This window comes from Gorilla gorilla, chromosome X (assembly GCF_029281585.2).
Source record: "Gorilla gorilla gorilla isolate KB3781 chromosome X, NHGRI_mGorGor1-v2.1_pri, whole genome shotgun sequence".
NCBI classification, from domain to species: Eukaryota; Metazoa; Chordata; class Mammalia; order Primates; family Hominidae; genus Gorilla; species Gorilla gorilla.
This window is the reverse complement of record NC_073247.2, coordinates 129,950,453-129,972,257: the sequence shown is the minus strand read 5'-3', so window position 1 is coordinate 129,972,257 and position 21,805 is coordinate 129,950,453. Positions and strand designations below refer to the sequence as shown.

General features: G+C 38.8%; 1 protein-coding gene across 5 annotated transcripts in view; it reads left to right on the top strand.

Annotated features, from left to right (window-relative positions):
• Nucleotides 1-21,805, top strand: part of KLHL13 (kelch like family member 13) — a 410,214-nt gene that overhangs the window by 54,225 nt on the left and 334,184 nt on the right. For 2 of the 5 annotated variants that reach the window (XM_055376217.1, XM_055376220.1), the window contains one exon: nucleotides 1,995-2,119. The exons of the other annotated variants lie outside the window; for them this stretch is intronic. In XM_055376217.1, the coding sequence (XP_055232192.1) occupies nucleotides 2,117-2,119 (3 nt within the window). In that variant the 5' untranslated portion in view covers nucleotides 1,995-2,116. The remainder of the gene's footprint in view (nucleotides 1-1,994; nucleotides 2,120-21,805) is intronic. 5 annotated transcript variants of the gene reach the window in all.

The following is a 21,805-nucleotide window of genomic DNA, read 5'->3' as shown; positions in this document are numbered from 1 at the left end:
TAAAAAAATAATTATAAAGGAGGCACCATGATTGATAGGATTAGAGGCAGCTATCAAAGCTGGAGTACAAATTTAGGAATCTAAAAATATTCCTGAAGGAGACAAGAGAAGAAAACGGTGACAAAGAATTTAGATGATCAGGAATCTAAAGCACAGATTCTACCAACTAATATTTTTAAACCCTGTCTTTGGTGTTAGACATGTTTTGTTCAGCATACGCACCTTTTTTACTTAGTTGGATCTTTATAGCTGTGTTGTTTTAGCCAATTGCTTAGCTTGTTTGTTTCCATAACTCTACTCAAATTTTACAAGCAATGGAGCTTCATTAGATAAAATAATTGACAATGATGCTAGAGTCATCATTTTGCTTTCTTGCCATTGAAAAGTGCCTGTATCTATCAACTGGAAAAGAAAGATGTTGGGGCCTCGACTAATTTTTCTGTTTAGATGAGAAATGTCATGTCTTTATGTAATTGGCTTTATTTTGAAACACAGATTTTTCAGGCCAACTTTGTTTCTCTGACCCAGTTTTTCCCTTTCTTCTGTCACTTGGCTTCTTTAAAATATGAAACCGGGAACTAGGCGCTTGAGGCCTCATGATGACTATGTCACTGATTTGGTATGTGATCTTGGCCAAGATGCTTAGCAGATGAGGCACAGAAAGGTTAAATGGGGTTCGAAAGACTGTAAATACTGACCTGCCTCATTAAGATATTGTTTAGGTCAGTACATTTTTTTTAAAAATCCAAAGCAAAGCAAAAAATAAGCCCCCTTTTTTTTGCTACTCCCTGTCTGTTTCTTACTCCCTAATCTCCTTTCTTCCCATATCTGCTGATCAAGTATGGAGTAGAAAAGGTCCCTATCAAGATGGTTGTCATCCCTCTTGGTCTGGGACTTGAATAGTCAGTCCATCACCATTTTTAAGATATACTTTTGGGTGCTTGGGCCTGTGTAAATGGGGAGTTTCTGTTTGGGAAGAGAAATAATTTTGTTTTGAATATCATATTGGCCCATGTAATCTAGACTGGATATGTTGAGGGATGTAGGCCTAATCTCATTTCTGTCCCTGGCTCACGGTGTACACTCAAGCCCCATTTGAGAGGTAACAGATGGGAAGGTTAGGATCACCAACTGCTTGGGAGAAACGAGCTTGTTTGCTAGAGAGCCCAGAAGAAGACTTGGTAGTTGAAGCTATCTGAGAAATCCTATGACCATAAGCATTAATTTATTCCTGACCCTACCATAAAATGAGTATTAAATTACTTGTCTCCTATGTAGCTTATATGCCTATCATATATATTAGATTAAAAATTATACGAAGCAGTAATGCATTTGAACTTCTTGGAAATATAATTTCAAGGCATAATCATAATAAAACAGGGTCATTGCATAATAACATCTGTTTGGAAGTCTGGTGATATAGACTGTGATTCCTGCTAATGCAGTTTATAATAGCTGAGGTTCCAAATGTCTCTTTTCTAGTTCTAATTTATACGCATAGCTGTAACTAAATCTCCTGCTAGTGGGACTTTATTAGTATAGTGTCTTCTGTGTTGCTCCAAGTAGGGAAACTATTTTAAAGCTTTTCTTTAAAATAAGTTAATTTGTTCCAGAGTATATCAGGATTAAGTACAGTTGTAAATAAGAGAAAAACTCTTCTGCCAGCCACCCAGGCTAGAAAACTTGTCATCCTTGACATCTCTTCCTTTGCCTTGCTCTCCCTCTCAGCCTTAAAGATTTTGCTATCTGTGGCAGACATTGCCAGTTACCTCCCAATACCCAATATCCATTCTTTTTTTTTTTTTGGTAAAACAAAAAGAATTTTAGTTGAGCAAATTGTCACTCAGCTAAAAGACAATTTCTCAGCTTTCTTTGCATGTGTTCATGTGACTAAGTTCTGGTTAATGAGATTAAAGTGGTCACGTTATGTGATACTTTTCGAGGAATCTCCTTTAAAAGGTAGAGATCACACATTTCCTTTCTTCTTTCTCCAGTACACTGTCAGGAACATGGATGTAATGGCTGGAATACCAATATTCATCTTGCGCCATGAAGACACATACCTTAGGAATGGCAGAGTGCACACCGAGAAGGAATCTGGGCCCCTGAAGATTTCATGGTACTGCCATACTAGCTCTGGACTGCTTACTTTTGAGATTCTATCTTATTTAAGCCACCCTTATTTTGTGTCTATGCTCACAGAGGAAATAGGGTTTTTTTGAGGCAATAGTTTTGAGGAGGAAGAGGATGAGTTTGATTTTGGGCATGTGAATATGAAGTATTGGCAGGTCACTCAGGTAGACATGTAGAAGAGTTAGAGTTACGGAGAGATGGTAGGGCTGAATTAAACCACGCAACTTTCTGTGCTTCTGCTCTCATGCTGTCTGGTGTTATTGAAATCCAGAAGAAATAGAGTTACCTCTACAGAGTTTACTCTGGGAAATGTTTGCCTACATTAGAAGGCCAATAGCCTTCTAACAGGTGTCTTCACTTCCAGTCCTTGCTTTTTGAAACTACTTTATACATTGTCCTCAAAGTAACTCCTTAAAACCGGTTTGATCTGTGACTACTGACTAGAGTCTGACTTTTTTATGCTGACACTCAAGGACTTCCACAATCTGGTTTGAATCTACTTTCCCAGTTTGTTTATTCACTGTGTTTTCTCAGGCACCTGTGCTTTACTCAGACTGATGTACTCTCTCTGTTCTATTTATGCTCCACAATTTTCTCTTTTATGCTTTTGCACATACTCAGGATCATTGCCAGCCCATATGGATTCTTGGCACAAAATAGAAAAAGGTGTCTCTTCCTCAAAACTCTTTACTTCCATCTGTCTGAAAACTGTTGTAATATACTGATTGTTAGGAAATGTCATTCTCCTGCCACCTACTAGAAAATTTTTGTAAAAAATATACAAATCATCTATCTTTGAAATAACAAAAAAGTTATTACCATGAAAATTTTGGCCGGGTGTGGTGGCTCATGCCTGTAATCTTGGCATTTTGGGAAGCTGAGGCGGGAGAATTGCTTGAGGCCAGGAGCTCAAGACCAGCCTGGGCAATATAGTGAGACCCATTCTCTACAAAATATAAAACAAAATTGGCCAGGCATGGTGGAGCATGCCTGTAGTCATAGCTACTTGGGAGGTTGAGGTGGGAGAATTGCTTGAGCCCAGAAGGTTGAGGCTGCAGTGAGCTGAGATCATGCCACTGCACTCCAGCCTGGGCAACAGAGAAAGACCATGTCTCAGAAAACCCCAAATACACATATAAAATATAAAAAATTTCAAAATGTCCACAATGTGAACAGTGTCCCCTTAGGTGTGGCGTTCTTCTGCAGCACACAAACTGAAGAATCATGAGTGGAGCCCTGCTCATACTGTTCCCTCCAACTGAAACTCACACTGTTCATCATCTTTATGTGTCCAGGGACTGCTTGAGTGCTGTTTTTACAAAGCTTTCCTTGATTTTTCAAGATGAAAACAATCTCTTCTCATCCTGAAAATTCAGTACAGTTATCTGCACCTCTCTCACGGTATTTATCACTTTCTAATAGTATTCTGTTTATTTATGTGCATGTATTATCACTCTACTATGCTAAATTCTCTTTGAGAACAGAATAGATTGACAATTTACTTTTGTAGCTTCACACTATTTGGAGACTATTATACCGAGGATTACCATATGTCTAGTTTGTCCAAAACAATCTGAATTTATGCCTGTTGTGCTGACAGAAGTATTAACAGTGCCTCCTTTTATGCTCAGAAGTACCAATTGGAAGAATACTTTTTTTTGTTTGTCCCAGAACTTCTGGCATACATTTTATTTTTTGTCTTTGTTTTGTTTTTTATATACAGAATGACATTCAAGGCATACATTTTAGAAGTGAGACAAATGTGTTTCAAGGATTCACCAAATTTTACACTAGTAGTGAACAATAAGCGAAGCATCCAGGTTTTCTACCAAAAATGCTTCTTTTAAGAAGTTCTTCAGTTACTGAGATGGAATTTAATCAGGCATAAAATGCTCAAAATAAAACACAGACATCCCTCCAAAACAAAAAAAGCACAACAGGACTTGTGCCATCAGGGGAAAAGCATGACATCCAGTTGCTGAAGTCAGATAACAGTATGCCGAGTTCAGAAATGACTGGTGGGTGGCTTGCAGCACTTAGAAGTATCACTCAAAAGAAGAAAGTTCTTGGAAATGTTTGTGTTCTTTTTTTTTTAATTATACTTTAAGTTTTAGGGTACATGTGCACAACATGCAGGTTTGTTACATATATATACATGTGCCATGTTGGTGTGCTGCACCCATTAACTCGTCATTTAACATTAGGTATATCTCCTAATGCTATCCCTCCCCACTTCCCCCACCCCACAACAGGCCCTGGTGTGTGATGTTCCCCTTCCTGCTTCCGTGTGTTCTCTCACTGTTCAATTCCCACTTATGAGTGAGAACATGCGGTGTTTGGTTTTTTGTCCTTGTGATAGTTTGCTGAGAATGATGGTTTCCAGCTTTATCCATGTCCCTACAAAGGACGTGAACTCATCATTTTTTATGGCTGCGTAGTGTTCCATGGTGTATATGTGCCACATTTTCTTAATCCAGTCTATCATTGTTGGACATTTGGGTTGGTTCCAAGTCTTTGCTATTGTGAATAGTGCCGCAATAAACATACGTGTGCATGTGTCTTTATAGCAGCATGACTTATAATCCTTTGGGTATATACCCAGTAATGGGATGGATGGGTCAAATGGTATTTCTAGTTCTAGATCCCTGAGGAATTGCCACACTGACTTCCACGATGATTGAACTAGTTTACAGTCCCACCAACAGTATAAGTGTTCCTATTTCTCCACATCCTCTCCAGCACCTGTTGTTTCCTGACTTTTTAATGATTGCCATTCTAACTGGTGTGAGATGATATCTCATAGTGGTTTTGATTTGCATTTCTCTGATAGCCAGTGATGATGAGCATTTTTTCATGTGTCTTTTGGCTGCATAAATGTCTTCTTTTGAGAAGTGTCTGTTCATATCCTTCCCCCACTTGTTGATGGGGTTGTTTGTTTTTTCTTGTAAATTTGTTTGAGTTCATTGTAGATTCTGGATATTAGCCCTTTGTCAGATGAGTAGATAGCAAAATTTTTCTCCCATTTTGTAGGTTTCCTGTTCACTCTGATGGTAGTTTCTTTTGCTGTGCAGAAGCTCTTTAGTTTAATTAGATCCCATTTGTCAATTTTGGCTTCTGTTGCCCTTGCTTTTGGTGTTTTAGACATGAAGTCCTTGCCCATGCCTATGTCCTGGATGGTATTGCCTAGGTTTTCTTCTAGGGTTTTTATGGTTTTAGGTCTAACATTTAAATCTTTAATACATCTTGAATTAATTTTAGTATAAGGTGTAAGGAAGGGATCCAGTTTCAGCTTTTTACATATGGCTAGCCAGTTTTCCCAGCACCATTTATTAAATAGGGAATCCTTTCCCCATTGCTTGTTTTTCTCAGGTTTGTCAAAGATCAGATAGTTGTAGATATGTGGCATTATTTCTGAGGGCTCTGTTTTGTTCTATTGATTTATATCTCTGTTTTGGTACCAGTATCATGCTGTTTTGGTGACTGTAGCCTTGTAGTATAGTTTGAAGTCAGGTAGCGTGATGCCTCCAGCTTTGTCCTTTTGGCTTAGGATTGACTTGGCAATGCGGGCTCTTTTTTGGTTCCATATGAAGTTTAAAGTAGTTTTTTTCCAATTCTGTGAAGAAAGTCATTGGTAGCTTGATGGGGATGGCATTGAATCTATAAATTACCTTGGGCAGTATGGCCATTTTCATGATATTGAGTCTTCTAGCAATGAGGATAGAATGTTCTTCCATTTGATTGTATCCTCTTTTATTTCATTGAGCAGTGGTTTGAAATTCTCCTTGAAGAGGTCCTTCACATCCCTTGTAAGTTGGATTCCTAGTTATTTTATTCTCTTTGAAGCAATTGTGAATGGTAGTTCACTCATGATTTGGCTCTCTGTTTGTCTGTTATTGGTGTATAAGAATGCTTGTGATTTTTGCACATTGATTTTGTATCCTGAGACTTTGCTGAAGTTGCTTATCAGCTTAAGGAGATTTTGGACTGAGATGATGGGGTTTTCTAGATATACAATCATATCAGCTGCAAACAGGGACAATTTGACTTCTTCTTTTCCTAATTGAATGCCCTTTATTTCTTTCTCCTGCCTGATTGCCCTGGCCGGAACTTCCAACACCATGTTGAATAGGAGTGGTGAGAGAGGGCATCCCTGTCTTGTGCCCGTTTTCAAAGGGAATGCTTCCAGTTTTGTTCATTCAGTATGATATTGGCTGTGGGTTTGTCATAGATTGCTCTTATTATTTTGAGATACGTCCCATCAATACCTAATTTATTGAGAGTTTTTAGCATGAAGGGCTGTTGAATTTTGTCAAAGGCCTTTTCTGCATCTATTGAGATAATCATGTGGTTTTTGTCATTGGTTCTGTTTATATGCTGGATTACATTTATTGATTTGCATAAGTTGAACCAGCCTTGCATCCCAGGGATGAAGCCCACTTGATCATGGTGGATAAGCTTTTTGATGTGCTGCTGGATTCTGTTTGCCAGTATTTTATTGAGGATTTTCGCATCAATGTTCATCAGGCATATTGGTCTAAAATTCTCTTTTTTTGTTGTGTCTCTGCCAGGCTTTGGTATCAGGATGATGCTGGCCTTATAAAATGAGTTAGGGAGGATTCCCTCTTTTTCTATTGATTGGAATAGTTTCCAATCAATAGAAATTGATTGGAGAAGGAATGGTACCAGCTCCTCCTTGTACCTCTGGTAGAATTCGGCTGTGAATACGTCTGGTCCTGACTTTTTTTGGTTGGTAAGCTATTAATTATTGCGTCAATTTCAGAGCCTGTTATTGGTCTATTCAGAGATTCAACTTCTTCCTGGTTTAGTCTTGGGAGAGTGTATGTGTAGAGGAATTTATACATTTCTTCCAGATTTTCTAGTTTATTTGCATAGAGGTGTTTATAGTATTCTCTGATGGTAGTTTGTATTTCTGTCGGATCGGTGGTGATATCCCCTTTGTCATTTTTATTGCATCTATTTGATTCTTCTCTCTTTTCTTCTTTCTTAGTCTTGCTAGCAGTCTATCAATTTTGTTGATCTTTTCAAAAAACCAGCTCCTGGATTCACTGATTTTTTGAAGGGTTTTTTGTGTCTCTATTTCCTTCAGTTCTGCTCTGATCTTCGTTATTTCTTGCCTTCTGCTAGCTTTTGAATGTGTTTGCTCTTGCTTCTCTAGTTCTTTTAATTGTGATGTTAGGGTGTCAATTTTAGATCTTTCCTGCTTTCTCTTGTGGGCATTTAGTGCTATAAATTTCCCTCTACACACTGCTTTGAATGTGTCCCAGAGATTCTGGTATGTTGTGTCTTTGTTCTCGTTGATTTCAAAGAACATCTTTATTTCTGCCTTTATTTTGTTATGTACTCAGTAGTCATTCAGGAGCAGGTTGCTCAGTTTCCATGTAGTTGAGCGGTTTTGAGTGAGTTTCTTAATCCTGAGTTCTAGTTTGATTGCATTGTGGTCTGAGAGACAGTTTGTTATAATTTCTGTTCTTTTACATTTGCTGAAGAGTAATTTCTGTTCTTTTACATTTGCTGAAGAGTGCTTTACTTCCAAGTATGTGGTCAATTTTGGAATAGGTGTGGTGTAGTGCTGAAAAGAATGTATATTCTGTTGATTTGGGGTGGAGAGTTCTGTAGATGTCTATTAGGTCTGCTTGGTGCAGAGCTGAGTTCAATTCCTGGATATCCTTGTTAACTTTCTGTCTCGTTGATCTGTCTAATGTTGACAGTGGGGTGTTAAAGTCTCTCATTATTATTGTGTGGGAGTCTAAGTCTCTTTGTAGGTCTCAAAGGACTTGCTTTATGAATCTGGGTGCTCCTGTATAGGGTACATGTATATTTAGGATAGTTAGCTCTTCTTGTTGAATTGATCCCTTTACCATTATGTAATGGTCTTCTTTATCTGTTTTGATCTTTGTTGGTTTAAAAGTCTGTTTTATCAGAGACTAGGATTGCAACCCCTGCCTTTTTTTGTTTTCCATTTGCTTGGTAGATCTTCCTCCATTCCTTTATTTTGAGCCTATGTGTGTATCTGCATGTGAGATGGGTTTCCTGAATACAGCACACTGGTGGGTCTTGACTCTTTATTGAATTTGCCAGTCTGTGTCTTTTAATTGGAGAATTTAGTCCATTTACATTTAAGGTTAATATTGTTATGTGTGAATTTGATCCTGTCATTATGATGTTAGCTGGTTATTTTGCTCGTTAGTTGATGCAGTTTCTTCCTAGCCTCCATGGTCTTTACAATTTGGCATGTTTTTGCAGTGGCTGGTACCAGTTGTTCCTTTCCATGTTTAGTGCTTCCTTCAGGAGCTCTTTTAGGGCAGGCCTGGTGGTGACAAAATCTCTCAGCATTTGATTGTCTGTAAAGTATTTTATTTCTCCTTCACTTATGAAGCTTAGTTTGGCTGGATATGAAATTCTGGGTTGCAAATTCTTTTCTTTAAGAATGTTGAATATTGGCCCCCACTCTCTTCTGGCTTGTAGAGTTTCTGCCGAGAGATCAGCTGTTAGTCTGATGGGCTTCCCTTTGTGGGTAACTTGACCTTTCTCTCTGGATGCCCTCAACATTTTTTCCTTCATTTCAACTTTGGTGAATCTGACAATTGTGTGTCTTGGAGTTGCTCTTCTTGAGGAGTATCTTTGTGGCGTTCTCTGTATTTTCTGCATTTGAATGTTGGCCTGCCTTGCTAGATTGGGGAAATTCTCCTGGATAATATCTTGAAGAGTGTTTTCCAACTTGGTTCCATTCTCCCCGTCACTTTCAGGTACACCAATCAGATGTAGATTAGGTCTTTTCACATAGTCCCATATTTCTTGGAGGCTTTGTTTGTTTCTTTTTATTCTTTTTTCTCTAAACTTCTCTTCTTGCTTCATTTCATTCGTTTGATTTTCCATCACTGATACCCTTTCTTCCAGTTGATCAAATAGGCTACTGAGGCTTGTGCATTCGTCATGTAGTTCTCGTGCCATGGTTTTCAGCTCCATCAGGTCCTTTAAGGACTTCTCTGCATTGGTTATTCTAGTTAGCCATTCATCTAATCTTTTTTCAATGTATTTAACTTCTTTGCCATGGGTTCGAACTTCCTCCTTTAGCTCGTAGTAATTTGATTGTCTGAAGCCTTCTTCTCTCAACTCGTCAAAGTCATTCTCTATCCAGCTTTGTTCCATTGCTGGTGAGGAGCTGTGTTGGTAGAGGAGAGGCACTCTGATTTTTAGAGTTTCCGGTTTTTCTGCTCTTTTTTTTCCCCATCTTTGTGTTTTTATCTACCTTTGGTCTTTGATGATGGTGATGTACAGATGGGTTTTTGGTGTGGATGTCCTTTCTGTTTGTTAGTTTTCCTTCTAACAGTCAGGACCCTCAGCTGCAGGTCTGTTGGAGTTTGCTGCAGGTCCACTCCAGACCCTGTTTGCCTGGGTATCAGCAGCGGTGGCTGCAGAATAGCGGATATTGGTGAACCGCAAATGCTGCTGCCTGATCGTTCCTCAGGAAGTTTTGTCTCAGAGGAGTACCCGGCCATGTGAGGTGTCAGTCTGCCCCTACTTGGGGATGCCTCCCAGTTTGGCTACTCGGGGGTCAGGGACCCACTTGAAGAGGCAGTGTGTCCGTTCTCAGATCTCCAGCTGCGTGCTGGGAGAACCACTACTCTCTTCAAAGCTGTCAGACAGGGACATTTAAGTCTGCAGAGGATTCTGCTGCCTTTTGTTTGGCTACGCCCTGCCCCCAGAGGTGGCGTCTACAGAGACAGGCAGGCCTCCTTGAGCTGTGATGGGTTCCACCCAGTTTGAGCTTCCCGGCCACTTTGTTTACCTATTCAAGCCTCGGCAATGGTGGGCGCCCCTCCCCCAGCCTCACTGCCACCTTGCAGTTTGATCTCAGACTGCTGTGCTAGCAATGAGCAAGGCTCCGTGGGCATAGGACCCTCCAAGCCATGCACGGGATATAATCTCCTGGTGTGCCATTTGCTAAGACCGTCGGAAAAGCGCAGAATTAGGGTGGGAGTGACCCGATTTAGCAGGTGCCGTCTGTCACCCCTTTCCTTGGCTAGGAAAGGGAATTCCCCAACCCATTGCACTTCCTGGGTGAGGCGATGCCTCGCCCTCCTTTGGCTGATGCTCGGTGCGCTGCACCCACTGTCCTGCACCCACTGTCCGACAATCCCCAGTGAGATGCACCCGGTACCTTAGTTGGAAATGCAGAAATCATTCGTCTTCTGCGTCGCTCACGCTGGGAGCTGTAGACTGGAGCTGTTCCTATTTGGCCATCTTGGCTCCACCGCCCTGAAGAATAAATTGTATAGTCAACTCTACTTATATGGTATGCTCTCAGTGAATAATTGATGGATGTATACATGAGTGAATGAGAGGAATTAGGTAGTCATCCATGTTGAGAAGTTAATTGAATATGTGAAATGATCACCTAAAGTAGCTGCCCCAAATATCTAATTCAACTCACGGCAGCAAAAATTTATCCTCTCTCAAAAGACACAGTGAATATATGCATTAAAAGAGAGTGGAAAGGATGAGGGCTAAGGACAGGACCTGTGGAGAATGCTTACATTTCAGGGATAGATAGAGGAAGAGGAGCCAACAAAGGAAACAAACTGGAATCAGTCAAAGAGGTAGGAGAAAAATTAGCCTGGGCCAGGTCCAGTGGCTCATCCCTGTAGTCCCAACACTGAGGGAGGCCATGGTGGGCAGATTACTGCAGCCCAGGAATTTGAGATCAGCCTGGGCAATATGGCAAGAACTGTCTCTACAATAATAATAATAATAATCAGCGTAGTTCCATGGAAGCCATGGAGAGAGTTTTAAAAGGAATGAGGTGGTCTCCATTGGAAAAAACCTCAGTGAGGTCAAGCAGGGTGAATTCTAAAAAAAAAAAAAAAAAACACACAAACACACACACAAAACAACAACAACAAAACATTGAATCTGCCTATGGTTATGTCATTGCTGACTTTCAAGGCAGCAGTTTGAATACAGTGTCATAGAGTGGCGGGCAGAAACTAGGTTGCAAAGGGTTAGGAAGTGACCCAATGCTGAGAAAGGAGTCAGTGAGAAATCTGGCTTATGGAAAGAAGGTGAGAAATAGGATGGTAACTTGGGTCAAAAGTAAGGAGAACTCTGAACATGGACCTTGGGGAAGGAGCCACTAAAAGTAGATAATGGAACAAGTTCTCTCAGAAGCGAAGAGGGCTTGGGATCAAGTATCCAAGTAGAGGACATACCTGAGATACAGTGCTCTTTTTTTTTTTTTTTTTTGAAACAGAAGGGTTGTTGTAGAGTTCAGGCAAAAGCGTTATGCATTATGCAGTTTGAAGAAGGGGAATGGCCAGAGTCTTTGCAGTGAAGTAGGTGGTGAGGTCATATGTGAGAAGAGGGACAGCTGGAGTAGGACTGGGGGCTTGAGAGCAGGGGAAACAGTTTGGATTTAGAACAACTGTTCTAAGAAATTCCCGAGGGAGTCAACAAGAAGCCTGCCAAGCTGCAGTGCAAGCCCAGCTGAGGTTCAACTTCCCATACTGAATGCGATAGTTATTTCCACAGAATCCATAGAAAATGTATTTCTCAAGCTTATTATCAAAGATGTTTTTCCTCCACCAGGAAGAGAATAAAGGAACACACATTGGCAATTTACAATGTGGCGGAGAGTTATGAGCATTTAGTCTCTCCCAAAAGACTTGTTGCTCGGTCATCCAGAAGCCTTACAGCATTCTTAGTGAAGATGAATGCTTCATACAGGTTGTTTGTGGTACGTTAAAAACATAGACCTAAAGCCAAGGATGTTCTATTTTCAGAGCTAGTCTGGGATGTTCCTTGAGTTTCTATGCCCAGTTCAGAGCAAAGGCAAACACTGACATTTCTGTGAGACAGAGCATAAAGTTGCAAATAGCCTCTGTGATAAAACTTGATTTAACCAGGCAAAACCTTTAAGCTTACAAGCGGCCTGTAAAATCCACCAAAGGCCAAATGTCAGGCATTGCCCTTTAAAGCCCAAGTAAATGACCACAGTACTGGTGGCTTAAGATGAGAAAAGTTAAATATCTCTCACCCACACAGGTAATCTTTCCAAATGTTGTTTAATCGTATGTTCATAATTACCATGGTGTTCTTTAAGGAGGTTAACATTTGGAGACAACTGTTTGGCCAAAGTGTTAGGCATTATTTTCTTGAAAACAGAGTTTGCTTCCTTTGTTTCAGTGGGGAATCAGTGTGGCATTGGTCCAACAGCACAGCTGCCCAAGTGCATAAACAAGTGACTCCAATTCTTTTTATTCACCTCTCTAGGCAAAGTGCAGGATCTACACATACGCATTTGATTAAGGATATTTGCATGTATTTGTGTTGCCACATTCTTCCAATGGCACATATCTGAGAGGTGAGCAGTAAAATAGATAGATAAGTCATAAGATATACATGCATAAGGAACCATAAGTGATTTCACTTAGATGTCTCTAAATTACTCACAATTTCCCTCTTTTGTTTACTCAGTGAAAGGATTGTTTATTAAGCACCACCTGCATTAAATTATATGAGTATTCATGTCCTTTGGAAATAATTATCTTGTTGTTTATGTACCATTTTCTTTAACCTCATCAACTGTACCATTTCAGGGACATTATAAAGGGAGAAAAAAGAGCACACCATTTGGGAATAGCCTTTCTCAATCTCAAGGAGAAACATGGCTCGCTCACTTCAGCTGGAAAGAATTCCCCTTATTAACTCTGCCATGTAATTCTAATTAGCAATCAAGGGGTGGGGGTGATGAGAGGGGACACAGGCAAAGGAATCTCCCTTCTCTCCTAGGGACCCCAGAAAACCTGTTTACTTTAATAATAGAATTTATTATTATTTTCATCACCAAGCATTTATTAAGTGCCATTACTGTACCAAGAATGGTGCTGAATGTTCTATGTTATTTCATTTGATCTTCACAACGGCTCTGTGGTATTGTTAGGAAGTTTTTTAAAATGAGAAATCAGGATCAGAGAGGTGAAATGATTTCCTTTAACATCACACAGCTAGAAAATAAGTGGAAGAGTTGAGATTTGAATCTGGGTTTTCTGAAAGCTGTCTTTCAACTAATATACTCAGTGGCCAATTGGAGGAACACATTTTAAAGTATTGGTATTCCAAAATTGGAAGTACCCTTAAAAGCATGTCTTTCTACCTCATGAAAGGTTATTGAGGGAGTATGTAACTTCTGTCTACAGTGAGTACTCATTTTTCCTGTCTGTGGCTAGCTCTCTTAGTTCTGCACATTTGTTAATTCACTGAAAAATTTGCTTTTTCTTAACTACTACTTGTTCATCTCTGAGTTCCTACAGAGGCATAAAAGGACAAGTTTGCAGTCTAAAAATATTGAGGCAGTTTACACAAATGGCTGCTAAATTCCAGAAGAGCTCTGATTTAACCAGCTAGTAATTATAGACTTAGCTATGCCCTGGGCCCAATCACAGCCACTGAAACATAACTTCCTACTGCATAAACCTGATCAAAGATAATTAGAGGAGAGCACAGGTGGCAAGTCTGTACCCTGGGAGAATTACATAGCCAGTTTCTAGCAGAAAAATTATAGGCTGGCATGCTCCAGGCCAGATTTGCAAGGGCTTTAGTTCTCTTTTCTAACCTCTGGCTGCTGCCTGTCTACAAACTTACTTTTTAAATTTTAGTTCTGCCATTGTTGTAGAGTGCGGGGTAGTACTCCTAAGCAGGTTAGGGTAGCCAGTAGGCAAAGACTGAAGCGGTCCACGGCACATTTCCCCATCAGCTTGCTCTGTTCTCCCAGTGGCCTATTGAGTCCCCCCAGCATGCTCTCTGCATTGTGCCTGTGCCCCTGGCCGTGTTATTGAGACAGAGGATGTATCAACATAATTGTTCATTATGTGCCCCTGCTGAATAGATATTTGCCCAAGCACGCTTTTAATCTTTTAGATATCTGCAGCCATTTTGTAGCTCTACATCCTCACAGGTTTCCCCTGGAATGTGGACCAAATTGCATTTGTATCTAAGAAAATAAAATTTGCTGAAGGCATGAATTTTAATACCAATTCCTTGAGTTCTCTAGGCCTACATGGGAATGGCATGCATATATCTTGAAGGCATACAAGATCAAGAATAAAAAACCATTATAGTTTCTAGGATCATATTATTATCTACAATTTGTAGAAAATTGGGCTGGGCATGGTGGTTCACGCCTGTAATCTCAGCACTTTGGGAGGACGAGGCAGGCAGATCACTTGATGTCAGGAGTTCAAGACTAGCCTGGCCAACATGGTGAACCCACGTCTCTACTAAAAGTACAAAAATTAGCTAGGCATGGTGGTGTGTGCCTGTAATTCTAGCTACTCAGGAGGTCGAAGCAAGAGAATAGCCTGAACCCAGGAGGCGGAGGTTGCAGTGAGCCGAGATTGCGCCACTGCACTCCAGCCTGGGTGACAGAGTGTGACTCTGTCTCAAAAAAAAAAAAATGTAGAAAATTAACAAATGTGGAGCCAAGTCATATGAACAAAGGGCAGCCTTGGAAGACTTTCTGTGGAAACAAATATTCGTAATTCTGAAGCATATATTGGATTCTTAAACTATTGAAACACAGAGCACTGGTACTCTAAATCTCTTCCATCTGATTTCCCATTCACTCACTAATGATTGTTTTATTTTCCTCTATTGTAATGCATTAGATGAAAAGAATAACCATATTTCAACCCTATCATTCACTACTTATTTTATGCTAATTTATACTGACATAAAACCAGGCAAAATACAAAGACGAAAAGAGCCACTTCAACTCTAATAATCACAATTATTTTGAAACTTAGAAATGTTTGAATTTACATCCTCACAAATACTGAGACAACACAAATATGGGAGCTAAGTTTATGCATCTTAATTACAATTCAGTATTCACAATCAAAGGAATCATTAGGCGTCCAATTCAAGTGTTTGTTCCTGTACATAAAACAGAATACCAACATTATGTGCTGGAAAATGAATATGATAAGAAAATTCATTTTTACTTTCATTGATTTGTATGCTAGAATGAAGAATTGCTATTTGATACATGTACATCGATTACAGTTATTTTGCAAAAAGCAATGTTCGCTTAGAAATCTTATTTAGTTCTAGTTGCTTCTATTTCTAGATAAGATCAATACTTAACTGTTGAAAAGATAGACTATTTCTTTATTTAAAAAATTGAATTTAATACTTATAAAAATCCCATTTGTATCATAGTTTAGTTATGCTTTCCATGTATTTTATTTCCTGAATTATAGTCCTTTTTCTATTTCTTTACATATTTCTTACTTTTATTATTGGAATATCAAAACATGTACAAAAGAAAAAAATTCAAAGCAGGATATCAAAAAGATATTAGCACTCGCATGTTCAATACAGCATTATTCACAATAACCAAGAGGTGGAAGCAAGCTAAGTGTCTATCGACAGATGAATGGATAAAGAAAACATGGTATATACATACAATGGAATATTATTGAGCCTTTAAAAAGGAAATCCTGTCACATGCTGCAACACGGGTGAACATTGAGAACATTATGCTAAATGGAATAAGCCAATAACGAAAAAGATGAATACTATATGATTCAACTCATATGAGGTATCTATAGGAGTAAAACTCATAGAAACAGGAAGTAGAATGGTGGTTGCCAGGGGCTAGGGGAAATGGGTATAGAGGTTCAGTTTTGCAAGGTGCAAAAATTCTAGAGATCTGTTGCACAGCAATGTAAATATACTTATCACTGTTAAATATTATGCTTAAAAATGATTAAGAAGGAACATTTATTTTTATTTGTTTTATTTATTTATATTATATATATTTTAAAGCATAAAACATGATGTTTTTCTATACAATGATACCAAGTGAAGTAATTAATACAGTCAAGCAAATTAACCTATACGTCTTGCATAGCTACTTTTTTGGTGGTAAGAGCACCTTATTCCTTCTACTCTTGCTACTCTCTGAGCATATTTCTTGTATACAATACAATATTACTAACTGTAGTCATTATGCTGTACGTTAAATCTCTAGACTTATTCATCCTACATAATTACAACTTTATACCCTTTGATCTATAGGCCCCCATTTCCCCTCCCTTCCAGCTCTCTGCCCCTGGTAACCACTGTTATACTCTCTGTTTCTATGTATTCCACTTTTTAAAGATTCTACACATAAGTGGGATTATGTGGTATTTGTCTTTCTGTGTCCGGCTTATTTCACTTAGCATAATGTCCTCCAGGTTCATCCATGTTGTTGCAAATGTCAGGATCTCCCTTTTTGAAGGCTGAATAATATTCCACTGTATATGTATACCACAATTTCTCTATCCATTCATCTGTGGACAGACACTTTGGTTGTTTCCATATCTTGGGTATTGTGAATAATGCTACAGTGAATGTGGGAGCACAGATGACTTTATGAGGTGCTGATTTCATTTGTGTCATATGATGGTTCTATTTTAAATTTTTTTGAGGAACCTTCACACCATTTCCCTTAATGACCATACCAATTTACATTTCCACCAATACATTTTCTGTTTTTTTCTAACAAAATTAAAAATTAATTTAAAAAATGAGGTTGGCCTGCGTGATGTGGTGAAACCCCATCTCTACAAAAAATGAAAAAAATTAGCCAGACATGGTGGAGCACACCTGTGGTCCCAGCTACTAGGGAGGCTGAGGCGGGAGGATCATTTGAGCCCAGGAAGTGGAGGTTGCAGTGATGCAATGAGCCAAGATCACTGTACTCCAGCCGAGGCAACAGAGTGAGACCCTGTCTCAAAGAAAACAAAATAAAAACAGAACAAAAAAGATGAGGTGATACTGGAGTAGAGTGGGCCCCTAGTCCGATATGACTGGTGTCTTTATAAGAAGATGGCTATGTGAAGACACAGACACATAGGAAAAATGCTGTATGATGATAAAAGCAGAGATTGGAGTTATGTAGCTGCAAGCAGAGGAAGGCCAGATGGTTGGTAAACTACCAGAAACTAGGAGGAAGCAAGGAAGGACTCCTCCACAGGTTTCAGAGGGAACAGCATAACCCTGACAACACCTCAATTTTGGACTTGTAGCCTCTGCAACTGCAAGAGAAGAAATTTGTTTGTTTGAAGCCACACAGTTTATGGTACTTTGTTATGGTAGCTCTAGGAAATCAATACAAGCAGAGATGGTGTCTATTTCGTTCCCTCCTGTATTCCTAGCATCCAGCCCAGTGTCTGGCACATAGAAGGTGCTCAATAAATATTTGTTGAGTAAGAAATGTACAAAAGTAGACAGAGTAGCAGTAGTGTGCTGGTAAATGTTTTGACCACTGGCTTTTGGGGAGGAGGCTGATTTGTAGCATGTGTTGATTTTCATGATGTACATACTCCCACCATGGTCAATTTCAAACTATGACTGTGATGACAAAATTCTTGGAAATTAAAAAAAATGGGCTTTTGTGAGCAGGAAGGTGGAGATCCAGCACTCTACTACTAGTGTGATGAGCCCTCATGTAATTATCACACAGCTTCAACAATTATCAACTTACCGTCAGTCTTGTTTCATCTCTACCCTCGCCCATTTCTCCCCACCTTTATTATTTCAAGGCAAAATAGTATTTTGATAAATTAAATTTGATGAAATAAAGTTCATCAATAACATCGTATTTTGATGAATTAAATTTGATGAAATAAAGTTCATCAATAACGTTTTAGTATGTATCTCTAAAAGATAAGGACACTTAAAAATAACCATAATACTGCTATTGCACCTGCAAGTTGATAATTTCTTAAACAATCAAATATTGGGTCAGTGTTCATATTTCAAATTGCCCCATGAATGCCATTTTCTCCATTGCTTGTTTGTTTAACTCAGCACCCAAAAAAGAACCAGATTTCGTGATTATTTTCTAGGTATCTTAATTCTTTTAATCTATACGTTGTCTCTTTATCTCTTAATTTATTGTAATTTATTTGTTCATGAAACTGTATCCTTTGTCCTGAAGTTTCCAACTGTGTGGTTTTGTTGATTTTCTATCAGGAAGCGCACAAGGTCTGGTTGTCTCTTTTAGAATGTTAGTCACCCACCATTGATGATCAGTATCTACATACATTAACTCATTAAAGGTTGCAAAATGGTGATGTTCTAATTCTATCATCCCTTCTTTATCAGCTGGAATACTTCCATAATAAATAAAACTTTCCTATATCTTCTATTTGGTTACCTTGAGGTACAGGGTATATAGGCAAGGCAGGACGAGTGCTGGAGTTCTTCCCCCTATTTGCCATCTTTCAAAATAATGAATTGGTTTACTTGCTTCCTCCAACAGTGACCAATTTTTATTTCCTTTAGCCTCATTATGAACTCATAGGTTTAAATATATTTGATGGGCTTCAGTACACTGCAACTAGTATTTTTATTGATACTGGAATTGTCCCATCTCTGGCAACTGGGACTTTTCAATCTGGCTTCTGACTCCTTTTGACATGGTCCTAGAAGCCTTTCATAGCTTCCTTCATGTCTGGTGTAACAAGATGTTCCAGTCTCAACATATACATTTCCCACTCAGTCCTGAAATCAGCCACTTCTTCAAGGAGAAATGGTTCCTTTTAATGAAAAATATTATTAGATACCAAAATCAGGGCATTTGGTTTGCTCATTAATACTGAGCTGAATATTGTTTCCAGATCTTTTCAGTGAACAAAGCTAGGAAATTATTATACGTTCGACTAATATTTTCATTTCAAATTCAGGACTGGATATTAACATCTTCTGTCTTTATCTGTTTATTTTGCTTATGGTTTTTTGGCATGCAAAAGTTGAAAAAAATTCATGTAATCAAATTTATCTTCTTTTGCTGTTAAATTTTGAGTCATAGAATTTTCTTTTTCCTAGGTTATAGAGAAGTTCACACATATTTTCTACTACTGATATTGTTTTTGTTCATTTAAATTTCTGATACAGTTGTAATTTATCCTGTTTATGGTGTGAGGAATGGATCCAATTTTATCCTTTGTCCTTATGGCTGTCTAGTTATCTCAATAGCATTTATTAAGAAGTCCATGTTTTCCTCACTGATTTGAGGTGCTAATTTCATTATAAACCAAACTTGCATATGTAATTAGATCTATTTCTATATTTTATATTCTATTATTGGTCTGTCTTATCATTCAATTGTAATTATAGAGGTTTTTAATGGTATATTTTAATATCAGATGGAGTTAGTGCTCCTCCCCTGGGCTCTTATTTTTCAGGAGTTTCTTGCCTATTCTTACTTGTTTCTTTCTCCCAAATTAACTTTGTAATTATGAGTTTCAGTTTTTAATAAAGTATATTTAACCATCTTGCAGGTAACCTAATATTAGTTTCCTTTATTAGAAAAAGAAGTTAATTGGCTTGGCACAGTGGCTCACGCTTGTGATCCCAGCACTTTGAGAGGCAGAGGCAGGTGGATCGCTTGAGCTCAGGAGTTTGAGACCAGCCTGGGCAACATAGTGAGACCTCTATCTCCACAAAAATTTAAAAAATTAGCCAAGCATGGTGGCGTGTGCCTGTAGTCCTAGCTACTTGAGAGGCTGGGGTGGGAGAATCACTTGAGCCTGGGAGGTTAAGGCTGCAGTGAGCTGAGATCGTGCCATTGCAGTCCAGCCTGGGTGACAGAGTGAGACCCTGCCTCAAAAGTCAAAAAAAAAAAAAAGTTAAGACACATTTTTGTTAAGCGCCTCCTCCTCCTCCTCCCCCCCTTCCCCTCCCCCTCCTCCTTCCTCTTCCTCCCCCTCCCTCTCCCCCTCTCCTCCTCCTCCTCTCCTCCTCCTCCTACTTCTCCTTCTTCTTCCTCTTCTTCTTCTTCTCCTTCTCCTTCTCCTTCTCCTTCTTCCCTCCTCCTCCTCCTCCTTCTCCTTTTTCTTCTTCTTCTTCTTCTTCTTCTTCTTCTTCTTCTTCTTCTTCTTCTTCTTCTTCTTCTTCTTCTTCCTCTTCTTTTCTTCTCTTCTTTTCTTCCTTTCTTCTTTTCTTCTTCTTCTGTCTTACTCTAGTGCCCAGGTTGGGGTATAGTGGCATGATCATGGCTCACTGCAGCCTTGAACTCCTGGGTTCTAGGTATCCTCCTGCATCAGCCTCCCAAGTAGGAAAGAGTTTATTTTTAAAAAATGATTTCTATTTTTACATTGAAATCTCTAATTCATTTGGAATTTATCTTGGTTTGTGGTTTGTGGTGTAAGGAATGGATCCAGTTTTTTCTGCCATTTGGAAGACTGAAAGGCAAGATAGGGTATAGGAATGAGACCTCAAATTGTTGATGGAGATATGAGTCAACAGAATCATTGTTAAATTTCATTCACAGTAGAAACAATTAGACCTACCATCTCTGTACAATCTGTTTGTTATACCAGATTCTACCTCCATTGATAGGAAACACTGATCAACAGGAAGCTCTGCAGACTAGTCACTTTTCAAGGTCAAGCTGAATATATATTGCTAAGGCAGGGGATGATGACCTTAAAATTCTAGTTTATTTTACTGTGGGGTTAGGATGTTGATTGTAGTTTTACTCTGTGGTAATACATTGGATCTGCTTTATGGAGATACTGACTAATATTTATCTGTTCATTTGAATCTTTATTGGACAACTAGAATTATTTTTACGGAATAACTGTTAATAAGCAGAATTGCACTGACAGAAATAGGACAGGCAAAATTTGATGAAAGAGAGAGGTGGGAAAGTTCAGAGTACGCATGGGACACACGGTCTTGCCCTGGGAAGTTCCGGTTTCTCTTAACATTTTGTGCAGAGTGGCCACTCTTGCTAAAAAAGTAAAAAATACACACACACAGAAGTTGGTCCTGCCAACCAGCTGTGTGAATGATAAACTGTATACCATGCTCCTTCATTTTCACTATCCTGGCTCCCCAATTTCTGTTACACAGGCATGCTGACCCCTATCTCAAACATTGTGTTTGAGGCACTCACCGGTGAACTCCATCTTGAAATGACTTTGGTCAGCTGCTGTGAAAGAGTAGTTGAAGATATTTGAGAGACAGCCACTAAGATGTTAAGCAGACACTCCCTCAGGTCCTCTAAATACAGTTGGACATAATATCTGTGACTTTTATTGAGAGGTAGTATAATAAATGGTCACATAAAGCAATTCTGTATCTTTCAGAGAATGATTTATTGAAAATGATTGCAATATTCCTTGTCTTTAACTAAGAACTCTTGTGAGAAATGCCATCTTGAATTTAGTACCTGGAAAAAGTTTATTTCTATGGAAGAATCAGAGTTGTTGAGACAGCAAGAGCTATGGATTTTTTAGGGGGAGGGGTTGCCTTGGCTTGGCTATTTTTGGCCCTCAGGATGTTCAGAGGGAAACTGAATACTTGATTATTGAATACTGAATAGTCGTTATTTCATCCCTGATTCCCGATAAATTCACTTTTCCTGTCTCTATTAGAGATTTGATGTATGTAAGTTATAGCTTTATTTTCATCATCTTTGGTACATGTATCCATGCACTTTAAGAACTATAAATTGTATGAAATCTTTTCAGAAGCAAGTGCAGTACAGTGTATAAATAAGTTAAAAATAAATAAATAAGTAAATAGATAAATAAACCAGACATTTTGTAGCATGAAGTGATGTTTACTTAAGTATTTATCATATGTACTTGCCACT